We start from the raw sequence: 23,386 nt of genomic DNA, 5'->3' as shown, positions 1-23,386 counted from the left end.
ATGTTATTGTTGTATTATTTTACTCATTGCCATTTACAATCTTTACAATTCAACATTTGAAGGGTCACCTGCAGAAAAGTTAAAAATATAGAGATGCACAGAGTCTCGTGCTTAGAGTAGATGAATCGAGGACAAGAGGATATTAAGGTGAATGGGAAGAGATTAAATAGGAACCTGAAGGGTAACTTTTTCACACAAAGGGTGGTGAGTGTATGTAACGAGCTGCCGGAGGAGGTAGTTGAGGCAGGGACTGTCTCAACATTCAAGAAACAGTTAGTCAGGTACATGGATAGACAGGTTTGGAAGGATATAGGCCAAACATGGGCAGGTGGGACTAGTGTAGCTGGGACATGTTGGCTGGTGTAGGCAGGTTGGGACAATGGACCTGTTTCCACGCTGTATCACTCCATGACTATGACTCTATGAGAAGACAAAACATCTGCCGTAATGATGCAGGACAAGGCATAGACACAAAAAGCTGGAGTAACTCAGCGGGACAGGCATCATCTTTGGAGAGAAGGAATGGATGATGTTTCGGGTCGAGACCCTTCTTCAGACCCGAAATGTCATCCATTCCTTCTCTCCAGAGATGCTGCCTGTCCCACTGAGTGACTCCAGCTTTTTGTGTCTATCTTCAGTTAAAACCAGCATCTGCAGTTCCTTCTTACACAGGACAAGGCAAAGTCAGGATCAAACATGCTTACTTTTTATGTGCATGAAATGAAGTGTAGGTGAAGCTCTTGCCCTCATATTCAGCAAAGAAGGTGCTGTCTTCCATTTTAATGTGATAGACTTCATTGCCTGAACATTTGCCGTACATCGTTTGCCACTGCTCGTGTGTTTGGTGACCATCCCTGAAAAAATAAACCCACAGCAAAAATTATCTGCAAGTAAATATCATAGTCAATATAGTTTAGTTTAGTGTAGAGATACAGCATGGAAACAGGCCATTCAGCCCCTGGGTCTGTCTCGATCATCGATCACGCATTTACACTAGTTCTATATCATCATACTATCTCAACCACTCCATACACACTAGGGACAATTTACAGAAGCCAATTAACCTACAACCCCGCACGTCTTTAGGAAGCGCGAGGGAATAGGAATACCCGGAGGTGACCCACGCGGTCACATGAAGAAGGTGCAAACTCCGCACAGATAGCACCCGAGGTCAGGATTGAACCCGGATCTCCAGCGCTGTGAGGCAGCACCTCTACCAGTTGTGCCACTGTGCCGCCTTGTAAAAAAATTGGTCACTGCTCACGGTTTAGGTTTATTATTGTCCCATGTACAGAGGTACAGTGAAAAGCTTTGTTTGCATGCTATCCAAACAGGTTAGATAATACGATACATCAACACAGTCAAGTCAAATTCATGTGCAGTAGATAGAGCAAAGCAGAAGATACAGAGTGCATAATAGCATTGTAGCGCATCATTTCCACAGACAAAGTCCAATGTCCGCAATGGGGTAGAGGTAGGTCAGACAGTACCCTAGTTTATGTGGAGAACTAATCCTGGTAGTTCCATAAACAACAGGTACACAGCTGATAGATACATCATTGCACACACGCACGTATTTCACCTGTTTACGGCTTGCTTCGTTCCAGCGAGTTGTCTAAATGCCTCCCATGGCGCTGATCTAAAAATGATGAAATGATGTGCAATCAGTCTGAGACTTCTCACTCGATAACTCACTATTGCATTCCACACTGTGAAGTGTATTAATAATGCAGAGCCTTTTGTTTTATATACAATCATAAAAGAGCCTGTTCCAACTAAAAGTCTCAATTAGACAGAAACACCTTCATCTTCACTGTTATGAGTTAAGGAAGGAAAATTAACAAGATCACCAAGAGTTAAGCCCCGTTGTTTGAATAATGCTGGGGGATTGAAAAATCCACCTGAACTTTCAAGCACAAATTATTTTCATTGTCTAATTACATTTGCAACATTTTCTGCAGCAGCGCACATCAATGTCAGCCTAAATTTTGCCCTCATATCTTTTGACTTTTGATTTTAGAGGTACAGCGTGGAAATTGGCTGTTCAGCCCATTGAGTCCGCAATGACCAGCGATCACCCTGTACACTAGCACCGTCCAACACACTGTGGACAATTGACAATTTTACTGAAGCCAATTAACCTACAAACCAAAGATAGACAAACCAAAAGCTGGAGTAACTCAGGCAGCATCTCTGGAGAGAAGGAATGGGTGACATTTCAGGTCGAGACCCTTCATTAGACTGAAAATCACGGGAAAGGGAAACGAGAGATATGGATGATGATGTGGAGAGATAAAGAATAATGAATGAAAGATATGCAAAAATGTAATGATGACAAAGGAAACAGGCCATTGTTAGCTGTTTGTTGAGTGGAAACGAGAAGCTGGTGGGACTTGGGTGTGGAAGGGATAGAGAGAGAGGGAATGCCGGGGTTACTTGAAGTTAGAGAAACCAATATTCATACCACTGGGCATAAACTTCCCAAGCAAAATATGAGATGCTGTTCCTCCAATTTGCGTTTAGCCTCACCCTGACAATGGAGGAGATCTAGGACCGAAAGGTCAGTATGGGAATGGGAAGGATAATTAAAGTTTCCAGCAACCGGGAGATCAGATTGGTTCAGGCGGGCTGTGCAAAGGTGTTCAGCAAAACGATTGCCCAGTCTGCGTTTGGTCTCGCTGATGTATAAGAGTCAACATCTTGAACAACGGATACAGTAGATGAGGTTGGAGGAGGTACAAGTGAACCTCTGCCTAAACTGAAAGGACCATTGGAGTCCCTGGACAGAGTTGAGGGAGGAGATATAGGGACATGTGTTGCATCTTCTGCGGTTGCAGGGGAAGGTACCTGGGGAGGGGGTGGTTTGGGTGAGAAGGGATGAGTTAACTAGGGAGTTGCGGAGGGAACGGTGTGGAAAGGGGTGGAGATGGGAAGGTGTGACTAGTGTTGGGATCCAGTTGGAGGTGGCAAAAATTTCAGAGGATTATGTGTTGCATGCGACGACTGAAGGGGTGAAAGCTAAGGACAAGGGGGACTCTGTCTCTGTTGCGACTAGGGGGAGGGGGAGCAAGGGCAGAGCTGTGGGGTACCGATGAGACACGAGTGAGAGCCTCATCTATGATGGGAGAAGGGAACCCCCGTTCCCTAAAGAATGAGGACATCTCGGATGTTCTAGTGTGGAACACCTCATCTTGGGCGCAGATGTGATGTAGAGGGAGGAATTAGGAGTAGGGGATAGAGTCTTTGCAGGGTGGGAAGAAGTGTAGTCGAGATAGTTGTGGGAGTCAGTGGGTTTTTGTAATAGACATCAGTCGATAGTTTATTTCCTGTGATGGAGACTGCGAGATCAAGAAAGGGGAGGGAGTTGCTGGAGGTGGTCCAGGTAATTTGAGTGCAGCATGAAAATTGGTGGTGAAGTTGATGAAGTCCATGAGTTCTGCATGGGTGCAGGATGCAGTCATCAATGTAACGGAGATAGAGTTCGGGGATAGGGCCAGTGTACGCCTGGAACAGGGATTGTTCAGCATACCCTACAAAGAAGCAGGCATAGCTGGGGCTCATGCAGGTGCTCATAGCTACACCTTGTACTTGGAGGATGTGGGAGGAGTCAAAGGAGAAGTTGTGATGGTGAGGACCAGCTCCGCTAGGTGGAGTCGAGTGTTAGTAGAGGGTTACTGGATGGTTCTGCGGTTGCGGAAGAAATGGAGGGCTTTAAGGCCTTCCTGGTGGGGGATAGAGGTGTAGAGTGACTGAACATCCATAGTAAAGATGAGGGAGTGGGGGCTCGGAAAGCGGAATTCATTAAAGCGACGAAGGGCATGTGAGGTATCTTGGACGTAGGTCGGGAGAGATTGGTGTTGTAAGGTAGCAACTCTACCGCTGCACTACTGTGTCACCCATATCCATATACTGATGTATCCACTCTTCCCTGACCCTCAGTATGTAGAAGGGTTTCGACCCAAAACAGCACCTATTGCTTTTTCTCTAGAGATGCTGCCCAACTCCAGCTTTTTGCATCTATCCTGATGTAGTTTAGATGGACTGATACAGTATACTCAGGGGTCTGGTCAAAATCACAGAATTTCAGGAAAGAAAGCTAATATATCATGCAAAGAAAAAGCACTTACTGGCTCCTGGAAGTGTGTACAAGCAGAGTGATCAGTGTTGATGTAGCTGGACAGATGCAGTTTAACGCCAGCATGGCATATTTGAATTCTTCTTCACATACAACATGATCTAAATAAAAATACAACAATTAAATGGTGTAACTAGAATTGCATGAATTTATCAATTGACTTGTTAGTCAACTGACTATAATTTATTAATGATGCACAGACACCTCACTTTTCACACCTCAGCAAAACACTATTTGTGTCACTGCACTATTACTGTTTATTCATTTGTCTTGTTTTTTTAATCTTTCTATACTGAACTTTTTGTTTGTTTATTTACAGGTTTTACAGAGTACCATATTTACATCTCTGATGTGCTGCTGCAAGTATGAATTTCATTCCTTCATTTGGCAATAAAACACTCATGATGAGTTCCTCATCCACCCCATTCTCCTGCCTTCTCCCTGTAACCTTTGACGCCCTTGCTAATCAAGAACTCATCACTCTGCACTTTAAAATACCTAATGACTTGGCCTCCAACATTGTCTGTGGCAATGAATTCTACGCTATGGCTAAAGAAATTCCTCCTCATCTCCTTTTCTAAAGGTAAGTCTTTTTTTATTCTGAAGCTGTGCCCACCGGCCCTAGACTCTCCCATGACTAGACACATCCTCTGCTCTATCCAAGCCTTTCCAACATCCACCAGCTAAATGTTTTTATATGAGGTCACATACCTCAAGATATACCGTGCATGTGGTGGGATTTTAACCCTCTGTTAGCGGAGACAGAGTGGATGAGTTGTTGTAATCATACTCCTTGTAATACTTTGACACATTCCAAAGACGTGTGGGTTTGTAGATTAATTGGCCTCCCAGTGTGTGGGACATAGAACTAGAGTACGGGTGATAGTTGGTCAGCGAGGACTCGATGGGCTAAAGGACCTGTTTCCATGCTGTATCTCTCAATCTACTCTAAACCTAAACTAAAAAGGGAACGGGCAGCTGAATGCAATTTCAAAGATAGCAGGGGAAATCAGCAAGTGATAAAACAAGGTTTTTATGCCTTGGTTGCAATTTTCGTCCTGGTCTACTCTGGGAAAGTCTTGTTTCAATTCCAGCTAGTTTGAAGGGTGGCACAGCAGGTAGACCTCCTGCCTCTCAGCTGTCGTGACCCAGGTCAATCCCCGTCCCCAGTGCTGTGTGGAGTTTGTACATCAATGAGGCAGAGGATGAGTTAATATCTCAGCTCCCTACCCAAGATAAAATTAGAGTTGTGAACATCTGCCGTACATGTTAAAAGTGGGGATTAGTCAGTGGAATGTATCACTGTCTTTTCCAGAGCATCAACTTTCCATCAAACCTGTTCACACTTCAAAGTAATAGCAGACAACAATCTAAACGGTTTGCTGCTTCTGTGGTGAGAGAAACAGCTAACATTTCAGGTCAAAAACACTTTATGAGAACAGAAAAACAGGCAAAACAACTTAGGTTTCAATTTGTAGAGTAAATGGGATTGGGGGAAGGGGGGGGCGGGGGGGGAAGAGGTGAGGTATGATTGCCATGGTGATAGACAAAAGTGCTGGAGAAACTCAGCGGGTGAGGCAGCATCTATGGAGCGAAGGAAATAGGCAACGTTTCGGGTCGAAACCCTTAACCTGAGGAAAATGCTATTGGAATGATGGATTATTGAGTCTTAGTTTAGTTTAGTTTAGAGATACAGCGCAGAAACAGGCCCTTCGGCCCCACCGTTCGCACCGACTAGCGATGCCCTGTTCATTAACGCTACCTTACACACACTAGGGCCAATTTATAATTATATCGCCAATTAACTTACAAACCTGCACGTCTTTAGAGTGTGGGAGGAAACCGAAGATCTCGGAGAAAACCTGCGCGATCACGGGGAGAAGGGACAAACTCTGTACTGACAGCACCCGTAGTCGGGATCGAACCCGGGTCTGCGGCACTACTAGCTCTTTAAGGCAGCAACTCTACCGCTGTACCATTGTGTCAAGTCACTCACTTGAATACCTTCCAATCTAGTGCACAGTGTTCATAATTTTACATATCTGTTGTGCTGCTGAAAGTAAAAGCCCTATCCCACTGTATGAGTTCATTCAAGAGTTCTCCCCGGGTTTGCCCTGATTCGAACTTGGAGATTTATGGTAATGGCCGCTTGTAAGTACTCGGGGCTCTCGTGGACATTTTTCAACATGCTGAAAAATCTTCACGAGTCTTCCCGAGCTTACCTGCCATTAGCGAGTCTTCCCGAGTACCTGCCGTTAGCGTTACGAGCCGCTAAGAGACGTCCCCGAGCTCCGACGTAGCCGCTACGTTCATTCTACATGCTTACCACGAGTTTGATTTTTTTTTTAAACTCGGGAGAGCTCTTGAATGAACTCGTACAGTGGGACAGGGCTTTCACTGTAGATAAACACAAAATTCTGGAGTAACCCAGCGGGACAGGCAGTATCTCTGGAGAGAAGGAATGGGTAATGTTTTGGGTCGAGACCCTTCTTTAGACCTTTCTGTATTTAAACTTTCTACCCTTTCTCCACCACACTCTACTGTGAAGAAGGGTGCCAACCTTTCTATGTTCTCCAGAGATGCTGCCTGACCACCCGAGTTACTCCAGTACTTTGTGCCTTTTTTCGGAAACCAGCATCTGCTGTTCACTGTTTCTACATATTTCACCCTGGTTTGTGAACTGTTCCAATGAGGCCCAATGTAAGCTTGATGAGCAGTACATCATCTTACATCTGGTCAAACTCAGCCTGTGTGACACAATATCAAATTCAACAACCTCCAGCAACTCGGATGATTGTTGTTTACTTGGCGCATGTTTACTGAACCCTTACTGGACCTTGGTTAGGTCATTTGGTGTACTTGGTGTGTAATTCGGGTTGTCCATAAGGATGTGAAGGCAGAATAGGTTCACTAGAAGACTACCTGTATAATGGGGCTGTTAGTGTAAGGAGAGACTTTAGACTTTACTTTTGACTTTAGAGATACAGTGCGGAAACAGGCCCTTCAGATCACCAAATTCATGCCGGCCATGATCACCCAGTACACTAAAACCATCCTACACACTAGAGACAATTTTTCCAAAGCCAATTAACCTACAAATCTGTACATGTGGGAGGACTCCAGAGCACCCAGAGAAAACCCACGCGGTCACAGGGAGAACATACAAACTGTACAGACAGCAGCCGTAGCTGGGATCAAATCCGGGTCTCTGGCGCTGTAAAGCAGAAACTCTACCTCATCCCAAAGACATGTGGGCTTGTGGGGTAATTGGCTTCTGTAAATTGTCCCTGGTGTTTGGGATCGTGCTAATGTACGGGCTGATTGCTGATCGATGCGGACTTGGTGGGCTGAATGCAGGGCCTGTTTCCACACTATATCTCTAAAGTATAAAGTAAAGTCTAAACTGCGTGGATAAAACCTTCAGGGGATTTAAGTACATGATGGATTATCACTCCACAAATGAATGTTAATATAATACATCATTTTAATAACTATAGTTTAATAGTGTTTCTGTGAAATCATTAGTGATGCCAAAGCAATAATGAGTGCTTTTATTCAAGATGACATCTCATGAGCAACATTTCTGGGGGAACCCGGGGAGAGGCACTGACCCGTGTCATTCTGTGACCAGTGATTCTGTCGTCTGTGCTGTATTAGATGACAAGGATTCATTGGAACACTGACTGTCCCACAACTCGAGGCATTACGGTAAAGGGAGCTCCTCTTCCCAACGCTAAAGAAGAATTTTGCATTTAAATAAGAGGAGAAAATGTCAGAAATACTCAGCAGGTCAGGCAGCATTCTTGAAGAGAGGAAGAGCTAATGGTTCAGCCTAAAGACTTGTTGCTAGAACTCGCATTCATGTTTAGAAACAAGGAACTGCAGGTGCTGGTTGATGCACAAAAGGACACAAAGTGCTGGAGTAACTCAGCAGGTCAGGCAGCATCTCTGGAGAACGTGGATAAGTGATGGTTTTGTTTGGGATCGTCAGGCTGATTGTAAGTGGGGGGGGGGGGGCGACAGAGGAGAGGGAGAAAACATAAACAAACCACAGATCTTAGTGCAGAGTGGGAGTGAGAATTATAGTGACTGGAAGCTGGAGGATCATGGCTGTCCCTGTGTTATGAATGGAGGTGCTGGACTCTAGGGTCATCCAATCTGCATTGTGTTTCTCCACTAAAGACTCAAGAGTGATTTATTGCCATATGTCTCATAACAGAACACCAATGGCTCGATTATAATCATGTGGTCTTTCCGCAGACACGCAACAAAAAGCTTTTCACTGTACCTCAGTGCATGTGACAATAAACTAAACTCAACTAAAAATTCTTACCTGCAGCAGTACAACAAATATGTAAAATTGCAAACACTGACTACTGTACACTAGATTTGAAAGGGTGCAAGTGATAGATGACGTTTTGGGTCAAGACCCTGCCGCAGACTTTTTGCATTTATACAGAAAGGACACAAAGTGCTGAAGTAACACAGTGAGTCAGGCAGCATCTCTGGAGAACATGGATACTGACATTTCAGGTAGGGACCATTATATATTACCCTTCACAACTCCAAGATGTCCCTGCATGTTTAGCAAGTGGACCACTTCTTCTTCTTGCGTATGGTGTGCACAGCCTAAAGTTGCAGGACAACTTGTTCTATTTGATCATACTTGATTGTGCACACCAGGTTGATTGCATTCATCGAAACAGGCGGACCACGTGAAGGTTGCAATCTCCCACCCCAAGTGGACCACTGAAGAGGGGACATCTCAATTGGTAACGTTTTTAGTGCAATAGAAAGCTCCGCTTAGGAGACAATGATCAAACAATGATCTGAAGAAGGGTCATGTCCTGAAATGTCACCTGTCCATGTTCTCCAGAGGTGCTATCTGACCTGCTGAATGCGCAGGATGCTGAGGGGTGATCTTATAGAGGTGTATAAAACCTTGACCGTAATAGATAGGGTGAATACACAGAGTCTTTTACTCAGGGTACAGGAATCAAGATCCAGAGGACATGGGTTTAAGGTGAGAAGGGAAAGATTTAATAAGAGCTGAGGGGCAACTGTTTCACACAGAGGATGATGGATGTATGGAACGAGCTTCCAGAGGAGGTAGTTCAGATAGGTTCTATAACAAATGTGAGCAAAATGGGACTAGCTAAGATGGGACATCTTGGTCTGCATGGGTGAGTTGGGCTGAAAGACTTGTTTCCGTGCTGTATGACTATGTCCAGTATTGGTCAAGAGAAACAGATTGGCCGGTGAAGTTGAAATGGTTTGAGGGGATTTTCTTTTATTAACTGAGACATCAGACAAGACCTTCTTTTATCTGAGAGTCGGCATATCTGACAAAGTGGCAGTTTCCCCCTAGAATGGTAGAATATCAGTAGTGGAGGAAGGAACTGCAGATGCTGGTTTATACTGAAGATAGACAAAAAGCACTGGAGTAACTCAGTGGGTCAGGTAGCATCTCTGGAGAAAAGGAATTGGTGATGTTTCGGGTTGGAATCCCTCTTCAGACCATCCATTAGCCAAAACGTCACCTCTTCCTTTTCTCCAGAGATGCTGCCTGACCTGCCGAGTTACTCCAGCACTTTGTGTCTATCGTGGGTGGAATATCAGCGTAGGTTTTGTACGGACGTTTTAGTGAGAAGTAAATATGTGGTCTCCGAGTCATAGCTGAAAAATGCTATGAGTTGGACTCTGGGATAAATATCCATCGTATAAAATTATGAAACTATTTACCATAGATAGGGTTGGCAATCAGAACCTTATTCCTGGTTAGGAAATTTCAAATCTTGGAGGGCCCAGCTTCAAGGTGAGAGCGGGAAAGGTTTAGAGAAGATGTGTGGGGCAAGTTATTGTAACACCAGGAATGATGGGTGCCTGGAACATGATGCCAAGGGTATCAGGTGGAGGCAGATACAATAATGCCATTCAAAGAGCTTTTAGATCAGCAGAAGAATATGCAGGGAATGGAGGAATGTGGACCATGTGCAGCAGTTAACACTATCGGTCAGGAGGTGTTTTTAGTAATGTTACAAAATACAAATTTTAATTATATCCAAATAGATCACCACTGTTGTAGGTGAACTTCGTCTATTTACCAGCTGTAATATTATCTTGTGTTCTCTCGTGGCATCTAAGCACAAGATAACAGGAGAATTAATTACAAATTTACACATGGTGTTCCGTTCAGGAAAGATATTGTCTAGCTTGAAAGGGTTCAGAGAAGATTTACGAGGATGTTGCCAGGACTAGAGGGTGTGAGCTATATGGAGAGATTGAGTAGGCTGAGTCTCTATTCCTTGGAGCGCAGGAGGATGAGGGATGATCTTATAAAGGTGTATCAGATCATGAGAGGAATAAATCGGGTAGATGCACAGAATCTCTTGCCCAGAGTAAGGGGATTGAGGACCAGAGGACAGAGGTTCAAGGTGAAGGGGGAAAGATTTAATAGCAATCTGAGGGGTAACATTTTCACACAAAGGGTGGTGGATGTATGGAACAACCTGCCAGAGGTAGTTGAGGCTGGGATTATCCCAATGTTTAAGAAACAGTTAGACAGGTACATGGATAGGACATGTTTGGAGGGATATGTAGTTGGGACATGTTGGCCAGTGTGGGCAGGTTGGGCCGAAGGGCCTGTTTCCACACTGGATCACTCTATGACATAGTACAAGAGTCTTGTTTTGTTGTTCCACTGTTATAGGACACGTGTTGCTGATAGAGATTGTTCATCAGCCTGTAACAGTGCTCTGATGTTCTAATACCTTCTTGATGTAATTATACCCTCCTGATTTTGACTTCATTATCGTTTCACGTAAATGTTTTTCATCTGAATGTGTACATAAACAATGATGATCAGCAAAAAGACACAGTGTGCTGAAATAACTCAGCAGGTCAGGCAGCATCTCTGGATAGGCGACGTTTCAGGTCAAGACATTTCTTCTTCAGTGTGTTATTTCAGGAGGTTTTTGATTGAAGATGTAGAAACAAGAAACTGCAGATGCTGGGTTTAAAAAAAGACACAAACTGCTGGAATAACTCAGCAGGTCAGGCAGCAGCTCTGGTTAAGTGACATTTTGGGAAGGGACCCTTCTTCAGAGATTGAGGTAGAGGGGAGGAAGCTGAAAGCGAGGTGGGGGCGGGACTAAGCCTGGCGAGTGATAGGTGGATACAGGTGAGGGGCGTTCCCCCACCCCCAACACAATGGACACAATTATTCAATTCACAGCCACTTTTGTTCAATAATTTACCTGCAAACTTGACGTGGAATTTATTCTCTGGCTTCAATATCTGAACATAAAGGGGACACTTTGGTGCAAAGTCTTTGACAGCCCATGCTCTCAAGATAGTTTGGTGATCCTGGTGAAAATATAGACAAACAAGTCTTATTCAGATTTGTGAAGCGGACAGAGAGAACCATAATGAAGATAATATGCAGGTGACAATATCAGGAAATAACACACAACTATAATCCCGTACAGAGTGAATTACGCCCGGCTTTATCCTCAAGTAATTCTCATTAGTGACCTTATATCCATTCTGTTCTATAGTTGTAGGTTGATTTACATAACAATATTATAATTGAGACACAAAATGCTGGAGTAATTCAGTTAGTCAGGTAGCGAACATGAATCGGCAATGTTTAGGGTCGGGACACTTCCTCAGTCTTTCAGTCAGAAAGATATATACGTATGTACATGGCATCTGTACAGTAAAGGGCATAAACTAAACATTAGTTAATTAATGCCATTTCCTCCATTTACAGTGCAATGGTTATGAATAATTGACACTTAGCTACTGATAAAATATCAGTTGATGAGACGGCAATATTCCTCAGTCTGAAGAAGGATCCCGTCCCGAAACGGCACCTATTCACGTTCCTGAGATCCTGCCTGACCCGCTGAGTTATTCCGATACTTTGTGTCGTTTTGTGTAAACTAGCATCTGTAATTTTTTTAATCTCCTTATTTTATTTTGGTTGGAGTCTTTTACTGATTAATTGTCGGACATTAGACTTTGTCTGTGGAACTGGTGCGCTACAATGCTGAGAACTATATTCTGCACTCTGTATCTTCCCTTTTGTTCTATCTATTGTACTTGAGTTTGACTTGATTGTATTTATTTACAGTATTACTTGATCGAATTGGAAACAAAGGAATCCAATACAAAGCTTTTCACTGTACCTCGGTACACGTGACAATAATAAAACTAAACTTAAAGCTGGACCTAATTAAAAACAAAATCTAATCTAAAGGGTTTATGTTGCGGCCATACTAAATGTTAAAACATAGAAAATAACTAGGTAGTAACACGTCTCAAGTTATCAAATTCAACTTGGAAGGGCTATTGTCAATCAAGGTTTGAGGTCATGATAAGCAAATTGTATTGGGCAGTGTCTTAGAATGGAGGTGACTTATTTTCACAATTTTGTGCATTCTGAAGTGGATAATGAGTCCAACAAATTCAGCATAGAGAGGAAGAACATGATTAATTAGTTAGAATTAGTCCACCTTGCCTATGCTAATTTATTATGCGTCACCGTGCGTCAATGTCCGTAACCATGCGCCGCCCGTACGCCGTCGGCGCGCCATTTGCGCACCGCACCACGTGACCACCCGGGTATAATTTTCACTGGGAATATCCTCGCCACGGAGATCGGACTAAGTACAAACGACATCGCAAATGGCGCCCAAAAGAAGCAGGGCCCTCAAGAGTGCTTGTCGCACGACTGTCGTACTGCTAGACGATTGTCTCGCGACAGTCGCGCGTCAGTCACTACCCGCCTGATGCGTAAATGATGCGCAAATGACGCCTAAGTGGGACAGGCCCTTTAAGCACCACTATCGTATCTGCCTCCACCACCATCCCTGGCAGCACGTTCCAGGCACCCACCACCCTCTGTGTAAAAAAAAAACATGCCCCGCACAATTCCTGTAAACTTTGGCCCTTTCACTTTCAGCTTTGACCATGGTCTTTGAAATTTCCATCGTGGGAAAAAGGATGTGACTGTCTACCATATCTAGGCCGCTCATAGTTTTACATACTTCTATCGGGTCACCCCTTCATACTCAGGTCTATCCAGAGTAAACAATCCAAGTCTATCCAACCTCTCCTTGTATCCAATACTCCATAATCCAGGAAGCATTCTGTTAAACCTACCTGTGTTGCCACTTTCAGGGAAAAAGCGTAGGAAATGATATCACCCATTAGCCAGTTGTCCTTCAGGGCTCCAAAGCCAGGGTGAGTAAGAAAGACAGATGAGGTGAAGTGGGCAAAATAAAAGATCTCAGTAAAATCAACTGGAACTAATCCTGGAACATAAAACTTGAAAATAATGTCACACTTCATGACTTCAGGTCCCTAACTCCCTGAAAGTAGCAACGCATGTAGATTGAGTGGTCAAGAAGGCATATGGCATGCTTGCCTTCATTGGGTCATTGAGTATAAGAGTCAAGAAGTCAGGATGCAGCTCTATCGGACTTTGGTCGGGTCACATTTGGAGTATTGCATGCTGCTCCGCTTGCACCATTACAGGAAGGATGCGGAGGAGGTTTACCAGAAACGATGCCTGGATTAGAGGATAGAGGTAGAGGTTGGACGGAGAGGCACTGATAATGTAGATAGTCAAAAACTTTTTTCCCCCAGGATAGAAATACCAAACACTAATGAGGTGGGGGGAGAAATTTTAAAGATGAGTGGGGCAAGTGTGTTTTTACACAGAGTGGGGTGACTGCCTGGAATGTGTTGCCAGGAGTGGTGGTGGAGACAAAGACGATAGTGGTGTTTAAGATACTTTTGGATCGGCACATGGATATGCAGGGAATGGAGGGATATGGATTATGTGTAGTCAGATAAGTGATGATGGTCTTGACATTATGTTCAGCACAGACATTGTGGACCGAAGGGCCTGTTCTTGTACTGTACTGTTCTATGTTTTAACAATTAGAGAAAAATTTATTAAATATGAACAGCATTTGTCAGGTAGCGTGATTCTGGAACATTTAAACCGAGGTACGCTCCTAAAGTTTAATTTGTGACAAGTTTAAAGTTGCTAAATGTTTTGGTTTAATAAATGAAAAATGTGAGGCAGGGTTTGCAAGAAAGGCAAGCAAAATCCACAAGAATCAGCATGGTGTTACATTGTTTTCTTTCTGTTGTTAAAGGATTTGGGTGCAATTAATTCGCAGCAGTTTTTTGCTGAAACACTGTTGTACATTAGTGTCTTTAATCACTGAAACATTCATCAAGATCCTCTGTTGCTGAATTACACATCATCCCATCTGTCATGTAAAAGTCAAACTTCAACTTCTTGCAGAACATTGAATTCAATCTGCAGAAGGGTTCTGACCTGAAACGTCACCTATTCCTTTTCTCCAGGCATGCTGCTTGACCTGCTGAGTTACTCCAGCACTATATGTCGATTGAATTCCCCAATTTTAGGTAACTAATCTTCTAAAATACCCCTTCCCTGTGCCCCACCGAGATGCACTCCCATTTCTCACTTTTCCCTTTGCCTCATCCCCTTCCACCTATATTCCTTCCTCTAGTATCACATATCATGCCTCTTCTATCATTTAGGTGTCCTTGAGACTCTTGAAAGGCGCCCATAAATAAAATGTATTATTATTATTATTATTATTATCTCCTAATCCTACACTTTTTGTCTTTTCATCTCTGGCCTTTGTCCAACCATCTGCCTATGAATATCCCCCCCTTATTTATATCCACCTATCACTTTCCAGACTCTGTCCCACCCCTCCTCTCTTCTAGTTTTCTTTCCCTCCCCTACAATCAGTCTGAAGAATGGCCCCAACCCGAAACGTCACCTATCCATGATCTCCAGAGAAGCTGCCTGACCCGCTGAGTTACTCCAGCACTTTGTCTCTTTTTTCAAGTTCTTGCACTTACACTGACAAATCTACACGCAGCGTTACCAGACGTCACTGCTTATAAACAAAGAAATGCTTCGAGAATTTGTTTTTTTGTTAGGGTATTTCTCTTACCAAGACTTCCAAAGTATACGCAGACCATTCAGATCTAAGACCATACCATATCTAAGTAGATTAGCACCTTAAAAACAATACACAAAGTGCTGGAGTAACTCAGCAGGTCAGGCAGCCACTATGGAGATAAAGGATAGGTGATGTTTGAGTTTGGGACCCTTCTTCAGACTTAAACGGGGGGGGGTGAGGGGGGGGGGGGGAGAATGGGACGTGAGAAAAGACCAGGACCATCTGAAAAGAAAAGGCCATCTGGTTTATTAAGATTTCACCAACTAAAATGTATTTTCCGTTTGATTTCTCACTGTTCTAACCCACAGCTCATTTTCTTTTGGATAATATATGACAGATATTAGCCCAATGTAAATAAAACTTACAGCAGCTGTCCTGTCGACTTCATATCGGCTGCTCAGGATAAAGCAGGCTTCGGCATCATCCATTCTGAATTACCAGGAGACACCGTTGTGAAGGGCGGCAGCATTTATGGATCAAAGGAAAGACAAATATTTGACACTCATTAACAAGTTTGTGATATATTTGCAACTGGTACAGTGACAACATACTGCATCTCAAATGCTTCTGGCTGTCCAATGTAACTTTGATACCAGCTTCACACAGCCTCTTGCAGCAGAGTCATGAACAGATAGGAATGATTCACACACACATTTCTCATTAAGACAATTTCACTTGGTGTTACGAGGCACAGCAACAAAGCTTGTGTGCCTCTTAGCTATCAGAAGAACCTCAAAATGCAAACTCGCTGCAAAAACTCCTTTCATTATCTTTTTTCCAAGATGACTTAATGGATTATTTTGAAGGAAGCACAACTTTTTCAAATATACGATGTCGCGATTAACGTCAATCTTTCTGTTTCAGTGCTGTAGAAGGATATTTCCTTCTTGTTAAACAACTAATGATTGTCAATGAGTGGCTGACAGAATAGTGCTGCCGGGAATACAAAAAGTAATGAAGTTAATAATATATTATATAAGGGCTGGCACGGTGGCGCAGCAGTGGAGTTGCTGCCTTACAGCGCCAGAGACCCAGGTTTGATCCACGGGTGCTGTCTGTACGGAGTTTGTACATTCCCCCTGTGACTGTGTGGGCTTTCTCTGGTTCTCCAGTTTTCTCCCACACTCCAAAGACGTACAGGCTTGTAGATTAATAGGCTTTGATAAAAATTGTAATTTGTCCCTAGTGTGCAGGATAATGCTAGTGTACCGGGATCACTGGTTGGCACCAACTAGAAACAAAGTAAAATAGGTGCAGGAGGAGGCCATTCGAGCCACAACCGCCATTCATTGTGATCATGGGTGATCGTCCCCAATCAATAACCCGTGCCTGCCTTCTCCTTATATCCCTTGATTCCGCTAGCCCCTAGAGCTCTATCTAACTCTTTCTTAAATCCATCCAGCGATTTGGCCTCCACTGCCCTCTGTGGCAGGGAATTCCACAAATTCACAACTCTCTGGGTGAAAAAATTTCTTCTCATCTCAGTCTTAAATGGTCTCCCCTTTATTCTAAGACTGTGGCCCCTGGTTCTGGACCCGCCCAACATTTTTCCTGCATCTTGCTTGTCCAGTCCTTTTATAATTTTATATGTTTCTATAAGATAGCCCCTCATCCTTCTAAACTCCAGTGAATACAAGCCTAGTCTTTTCATTCTTTCCTCATATGACAGTCCCGCCATCCCAGGGATCAATCTCATGAACCTACGCTGCACTGCCTCAATCACAAGGATGTCCTTCCTCAAATTAGGAGACCAAAACTGTACACATTACTCCTAATGTGGTTTTACCAGAGCCCTATACAACTGCAGAAGAACCTCTTTACTCCTATACTGTAATCCTCTTGTAATGAAGGCCAACATTCCATTAGCTTTCTTCACTGCCTGCTGTACCTGCACGCCAACTTTCAGTGACCGGTGTACAAGGACACCCAGGTCTCGCTGCACCTCCCTCTTACCTAACCTAACCCCATTGAGATAATAATCTACCCCCTTGTTTTTGCCGCCAAAGTGGATAACATCACATTTATCTATATTATACTGCATCTGCCACGCATCTGCCCACTCACTCAACCTGTTCAGGTCACCCTGCAACCCCCTAACATCCTCTTCACAGTTCACACTGCCACCCAGCTTTGTGTCATCCGCAAACTTGCTAGTGTTGCTCCTAATTCCCTCTTCCAAATCATTAATATATATGGCAAACAGTTGCGGCCCCAACACCGAGCACTTGCAGCACTCCACTCGCAACTGCCTGCCATTCTGAAAAGGACCTGTTCACTCCTACTCTTTGCTTCCGGTCTGCCAACCAATTTTCTATCCATGTCAACACCCTACTCCCAATACCATGTGCTCTAATTTTAGTCACCAGTCTCCCGTGCGGGACCTTATCAAAGGCTTTTTGAAAGTCTAGGTACACTACATCCACTGGCACCCCTTCATCCATTTTACTTGTCACATCCTCAAAAAATTCCAGAAGATTAGTCAAGCATGATTTTCTTTTCATAAATCCATGCTGACTTGGACTAATCCTTTTACTGCTATCCAAATGCCACATTATTACCTCTTTAATAATTGACTCCAGCATCTTTCCCACCACCGAAGTCAGGCTAACTGGTCTGTAATTCCCTGTTTTCTCTCTCGCTCCTTTCTTGAAAGGTGGGATAACATTAGCTATCCTCCAATCCGCAGGATCTGATCCTGAATCTATTGAACATTGGAAAATGATCACCAATGCGTCCACTATTTCTAGAGCCACCTCCCTGAGGGCCCTGGGATGCAGACCATCAGGCCCAGGGGATTTATCATCCTTCAGTCCCATTAGCCTACCCAATACTATTTCTCGCCTAATGAAAATTTATTTCAGTTCCTCTACCCCCTTAGATCCTCTGACCTCCAGTACATCTGGGAGATTGTTTTGTGTCTTCCTTAGTGAAGACAGATCCGAAGTGCCTGTTCAACTCTTCTGACATTTCCTTGTTCACCATAATAATTTCACCCGTGTCTGCCTTCAAGGGACCCACATTTGACTTTGCTATTCTTTTTCCCTTAACATATCTAAATAAGATTTTACTGTCCTTCTTTATATTCCTGGCCAACTTCCCCTCGTACTTCATCCTTTCAGCCCGTATTGCCCGTTTTGTTTCCTTCTGTTGTCCTATGAAAGTTTCCCAATCCTCTGGCTTCCGGCTACTCTTTGCTGTGTTATACATCGTTTCTTTTAGTTTTATTCTATCCCCAACTTCTCTCGTCAGCCACGGTTGCACCTACTCCCCTTAGAATCTTTCTTTCTTTTTGGAATGAAATGATCCTGCGTCTTCCAGATTATGCCCAGAAACTCCTGCCATTTATGTTCCACCATCATTCCACCGTTTCTGTGGGCTGAAGGGCCTGTTTCCGCGCTGTATCTCTAAACTAAACTAACCTAAACCAGTTTAAGAGAATTGTTAGGCTGCGTGACCGCTGCTGGGCTCTTCATACGGAGTGCAGTCAGTAACACATTTCTTACCCTGCTCCTGCTTACAAAGTTTTCTTGGTAAAAAAATGAACTGCAAATGCAGGTTCATACCAAAGATAGACAGAAAATGCTGGAGGGCCAGTCTGAAGAAGGGTCCCGACCCAAAACATCCTCTATCCATGTTCTCCAGCAATGCTGCCTGACCCGCTCAGTTACTCCAGCTCTTTGTGTCTACCAAGTTTTCTTTCCATCTCCTGACCCAAAACATCATAGTTTATCAGCCTGCTGCTAATATTGATATTATTCTTGTTGGTTACAATGGGAGAGAATTATTATGTAGCTTAATAACTGACAAGTGAGATAATAAAGAAACTAAGAACTGCAGATGCTGGTTTACAAGGAATAACACAAAGTGCTGGAGTAAGCGCTGGTCAGGCAGCATCTCGAGAACATGGATAGGTGTCGTTTTGAGTCGGGAACCTTCTTCAGACTGATTGTGGTGGTCTTGTTAGGGGGTGTGGGGTGAAAGAGGCGTAACCCTTCCCCCAGTCACCCTGCTCCTTTGTACACTCATCTTGCATCTCTGAGCCCCTCATTTCCCTTTTATCCCCCCTTCTCTCCAACAGTTTTGGTCACCATATTAAGGAAAGATGTTGTCAAGCTGGAAAGGGCACAGAGAAAATTCATGAGGATGTTGCCAGGACTCGAGGGCCTGAGCAATTGGGGGAGGTTGAGCAGGCTAGGACTTTACTCCTTGGAGCACAGGAGGATCAGGGGTGATCTTATAGAGGTGTACAAAATCATGAGAGGAATAGATTAGGTAACACACAGAGTTTTGTGCCCAGAGTAGGGGAATCGAGAACCAGAAATCATAGGTTTAAGGTGAGGGGGGGAATGATTTAATAGGAACCTGACGGGTAACCTTTTTTACACAAAGGGTGGTGAATATATGGACCAAGCTGCCAGAGGAGGTAGTTGAGGCAGGTTCTATTGCAACATTTAAGAAACATTTAGACAGGTACATGGATTGGATAGGTTTAGAGGGATATGGGCCAAACGCAGGCAGGTAGGATGAGTGCAGATAGGACATATTGGTCAGCATGGGAAAGTTGGGCTGAAGGGCCTAATTCCATGTTCCACAGTGCAGCTCAGGAACTGGCCCTTCAGCTCACAATACCCACTGAACCTAATGCCAAGATAAACCAATCCCCACTGCCTACACCTACTTATGTTGCCTTTTTCAGGGACCTAGATTCCCTCTGTACATCGATGCCTATAAGGGTCTTGCCATTAACTGTATACTTTACCCTTACATTCAACCTCCCAACAGGTAATGCCTCGCACTGATCAAGGTCCTGACCCAAATGTCACCTATCCATTTCCTCCAGAGATGCTGCCTGATCCGCTGAGTTCCTCCAGCACTTTGTGTCCTACACTTGAGTCCAGCATCTGCAGTTCCTTGTATCGAAACCTCGCACTTGCCTGGATTAAATTCCATCTCTCCACCCATTTCCTGCATTGGGATCTTGAATGTGCTGGCATTTACATGGGGAACAGCAGGTTAGAACCTGGTCATCTAACCTGGTTTCGATGAGGTAGACAGTCAGACCCTATTTCTCCGAATGGAAATGTCAAAGACTAGTCATAGCTTTAATGTGAAAGGGACAAAGTTTAAAGGAGATGCGCGGGCCAAGAGGATGCTTTATTTTGCGGTTGCACAAAGGGTGGTGAGTGTCTGTACCACACTGCCAGGGGTGGTGGTGGAAGTAGATAGAATAGTGGCATTTAAGAGATTATTGGATCGGCACGTGGTTATGCAAGGAATGGAGGGATATGGATTATGTGGAGGCCGAGAAGAGTTAGTCTTGGCATCTTGTTCGGCACAGACATTGTCGGCCGAAGGGTGTGTTCCGATGATGTTCTATGTACTATGGGGTCTAGAACAGCATTATTTCTCTCCAAATCCTGGCTGTTGAGGAGGTTTGTTTCTTGATGAGAAGCTGCTCACAATTCTAGCCACACACTGCACAAAAAAAGCTTTCTTTCTGGCCTCCTTTCACTATTACCTTTAATTGATGCCTTCTGCTTCTGGCACTCAAATCCGTTCCCATTCACTCTCAGTAAGTCTTTCATTATTTTAAATGCCTTCAGTTCTCTGTTTGATGAACAAGCCCAGGTTTCACGGCCTGCCCATGTACTTGTTGCCGCTATGAGAGGGCAACTTATCCACTTGACCTTAAGCATTCACTCCATAGCTAGAATTGGACTCAATACCCAGGAATGGGCCTTTAATAATAACAGGTTATTTGCAGAATGCCAGTGGTTTAAGTGGAACTGTTCCAGTGCTAGTATTTGCAAGAACTGCTTCTGTAACTTAGTGGATTATTTATTTTTGTACAGGGCGAAGGTGATATTGAAGAGGACTGCAGGAAATAACCAGTGGGATGGAAAGTAGAAAAAGGAAAAATGAATATATAGTCAACAGGAGTGATGCATTTAATGGAATCAACGAACAGCAAGAAGTGGTGCAGTGGTAGAATTGCTGCCTTGCAGCATCAGAGACCAGGGTTCGATCCTGACTATGGGTGCTGTCTGTACGGAGTTTATATGTTCTCCCTGTGACCATATGGGTAACCCTCGGGTGCTCTTGTTTCCTCCCACACTCCAAAGACGTACAGGTCTGTGGTTACTTGGCTTCGGTTAAAAAAAAATTATAAATTGTCCCTAGTGTGCAGGACAGTGGTAGTGTACAGGGTGATCACTGGTCGGTGTGGACTCGGTGGGCCAAAGGGCCAGTTTTCATGCTGTATCGCTAAAGTCTAAAGTAAAGTCTAAAAAATGATAGGATAAGATGTTTAAATAGATAAATCCTTGCCTCCTTATCTCACACGTTTTATCTATTGATTGCTGGCTTTTGTCAAACCATCTGCCAATAACCCCCCCAACCCACCATTCACTTGTATCCACCCATCACTTGCTAGGCTTTATCCTGCCCCTCCTCTCTTCCAGCTTTCTTCCCCCCCCCCCCCCCCACGACAATCAGTCTGAAGAAGGGCCCAACCCCAAACATCACCTATCTATGTCCGCCAGAGTTCATGAGCAGGCCCCTCTCCACTGTCAGTGTGACGCCCAATGCAAATTGGAAGAACAGCACCTCATATTTAGATTGGGCAGCTTACACCCCAGCGGTATGAATATTGACTTCTTTAACTTCAAGTAACCCTTGCTTTCTCCCTCTCTCCATCCATCCCCCGTCCTAGTTCTCCGACCAGTCAGACTGCCCTCCTGATTTTATCTGTGTATGCTTTTTGGTCAGCTTCCTCTAGCTAACAATGATCCCGACTCTCAGTCTAAAGCAGGGTTTCGACCCGAAAAGTCACCCATTCCTTCTCTCCAGAGATGCTGCCTGTCCCACTGAGTTACTGCAGCATTTTGTGTCTATCTTCAGTGATATGATTGTGAGTAAGATGTGGGAGCTGTGTGAGTAACATAGTGTGATACATGTTAACTTCAAGAGCATCGCATACTCTGAATTTCATCATCCCCATTCTGTCATGAGAATACCAAATGGAAAATTCCACGGGGTGCCTGCCACATATTTTTAAGCTTAGATTTTCTCTGTTCAGTCTGGAAAATTGCCTGGGCAATCTCAGAGTTCTCAGAGCTCTTTTAAAAGCAAGCTCAGTTCTGTCTAGACACACTAAAAACATCCCCGTTAAATAATTGCTTTTCAGAGCTTCTTCAGGCAAGCAAAGTATTTCCACTCTTGCCTCCTGCAAGATAAAAGTGCGGGCCATGGCTTTAATTGTAGTCATGCCCTGCGCATTGGAATATCTCCAGCTGCTTTAACTACTGCTCGCTAGCCCTCTGTACAAACATTAGTTTGAAATGAGAGTCAGGGCAGCACAATGGCGCAGCAGTAGAGTTGCTGCCTCACAGTGCCAGAGACCCAAGGTGCTGAATTTCAGGTCGGGATCCATCTTTAGTCTGTCCATTTCCTCCACAGATGCCGCCTGACCCAATGTGGTCCTCCAGCACTTTGTGTTTTGCTCAGGAATCCACCACCTGCAGTTCCTGATGTCTCTTATTTTCAGCCGGGTTCGATCCTGACTACGGGTGCTGTCTGCACGTTCTCCCTGTGACCACGTGGGCTTCTTCTGGGTGCTCCGGTTTCCTCCCACATCCCAAAAACTTGCAGGTTTGTAGGTTAATTGGCTTCTGTTAATTGCCCCTAGTGTGTAGGTTGCAAAATTGGGTTGATCATTGCTCAACAAATGTGTTGGAGTTTCTTGGCACAAATTGATTAATTATTTGAAAGATACAACATGGAAACATGCTGTTCTGCCCACCAAATCCACGCCAATAGTCAATCACTCGTTCTCACTAGTTCTAGTGTGTTATCCTACATTCTCATCCACTCCCTACATACCAAAGGGCAATTTACAAAGGCCAATTAACCTACAAACCTGCAAGTCTTTGGGATGTGGGAGGAAACCGGAGCACCCAGAGGGAACCCACGTGGTCACAGGGAGAAACTCCAGACAGACAGCGCCCAAGGTCAGAATCAAGTCCGGGTCTCTGGTTCTCTGTGGCAGCGGCTCTACCCACTGCGCTACTGTGTCGCCCAAACAGTATGACTTTCTCATCTTGTTCTCAAATCCTTCCCCAGATTTGGGTCTTCCTACAATGCTACAAGTCTACAAGCCTCCTCAATCTGTGTGCTGCACCAAGTTGAGTTAAAATTAGAGGCTGAGATACGTTTGCCCCAATTTAGCCTTAGA

General features: G+C 44.2%; 1 protein-coding gene across 1 annotated transcript in view; it reads right to left on the bottom strand.

Moving 5' to 3' along the window:
- Positions 1-23,386, bottom strand: part of kcnt2 (potassium sodium-activated channel subfamily T member 2) — a 302,520-nt gene that overhangs the window by 203,574 nt on the left and 75,560 nt on the right. Inside the window, 5 exon segments of the mRNA XM_033029131.1 lie at positions 705-854; positions 1,583-1,639; positions 4,128-4,236; positions 11,392-11,500; positions 15,519-15,582. Coding sequence (XP_032885022.1) covers positions 705-854; positions 1,583-1,639; positions 4,128-4,236; positions 11,392-11,500; positions 15,519-15,582 — 489 coding nt within the window.

This window comes from Amblyraja radiata, chromosome 10 (assembly GCF_010909765.2).
Source record: "Amblyraja radiata isolate CabotCenter1 chromosome 10, sAmbRad1.1.pri, whole genome shotgun sequence".
In the NCBI taxonomy this organism is placed as follows: Eukaryota; Metazoa; Chordata; class Chondrichthyes; order Rajiformes; family Rajidae; genus Amblyraja; species Amblyraja radiata.
Note: the sequence above shows the minus strand (reverse complement) of the source record. Positions and strands in the feature narration are given on the sequence as shown.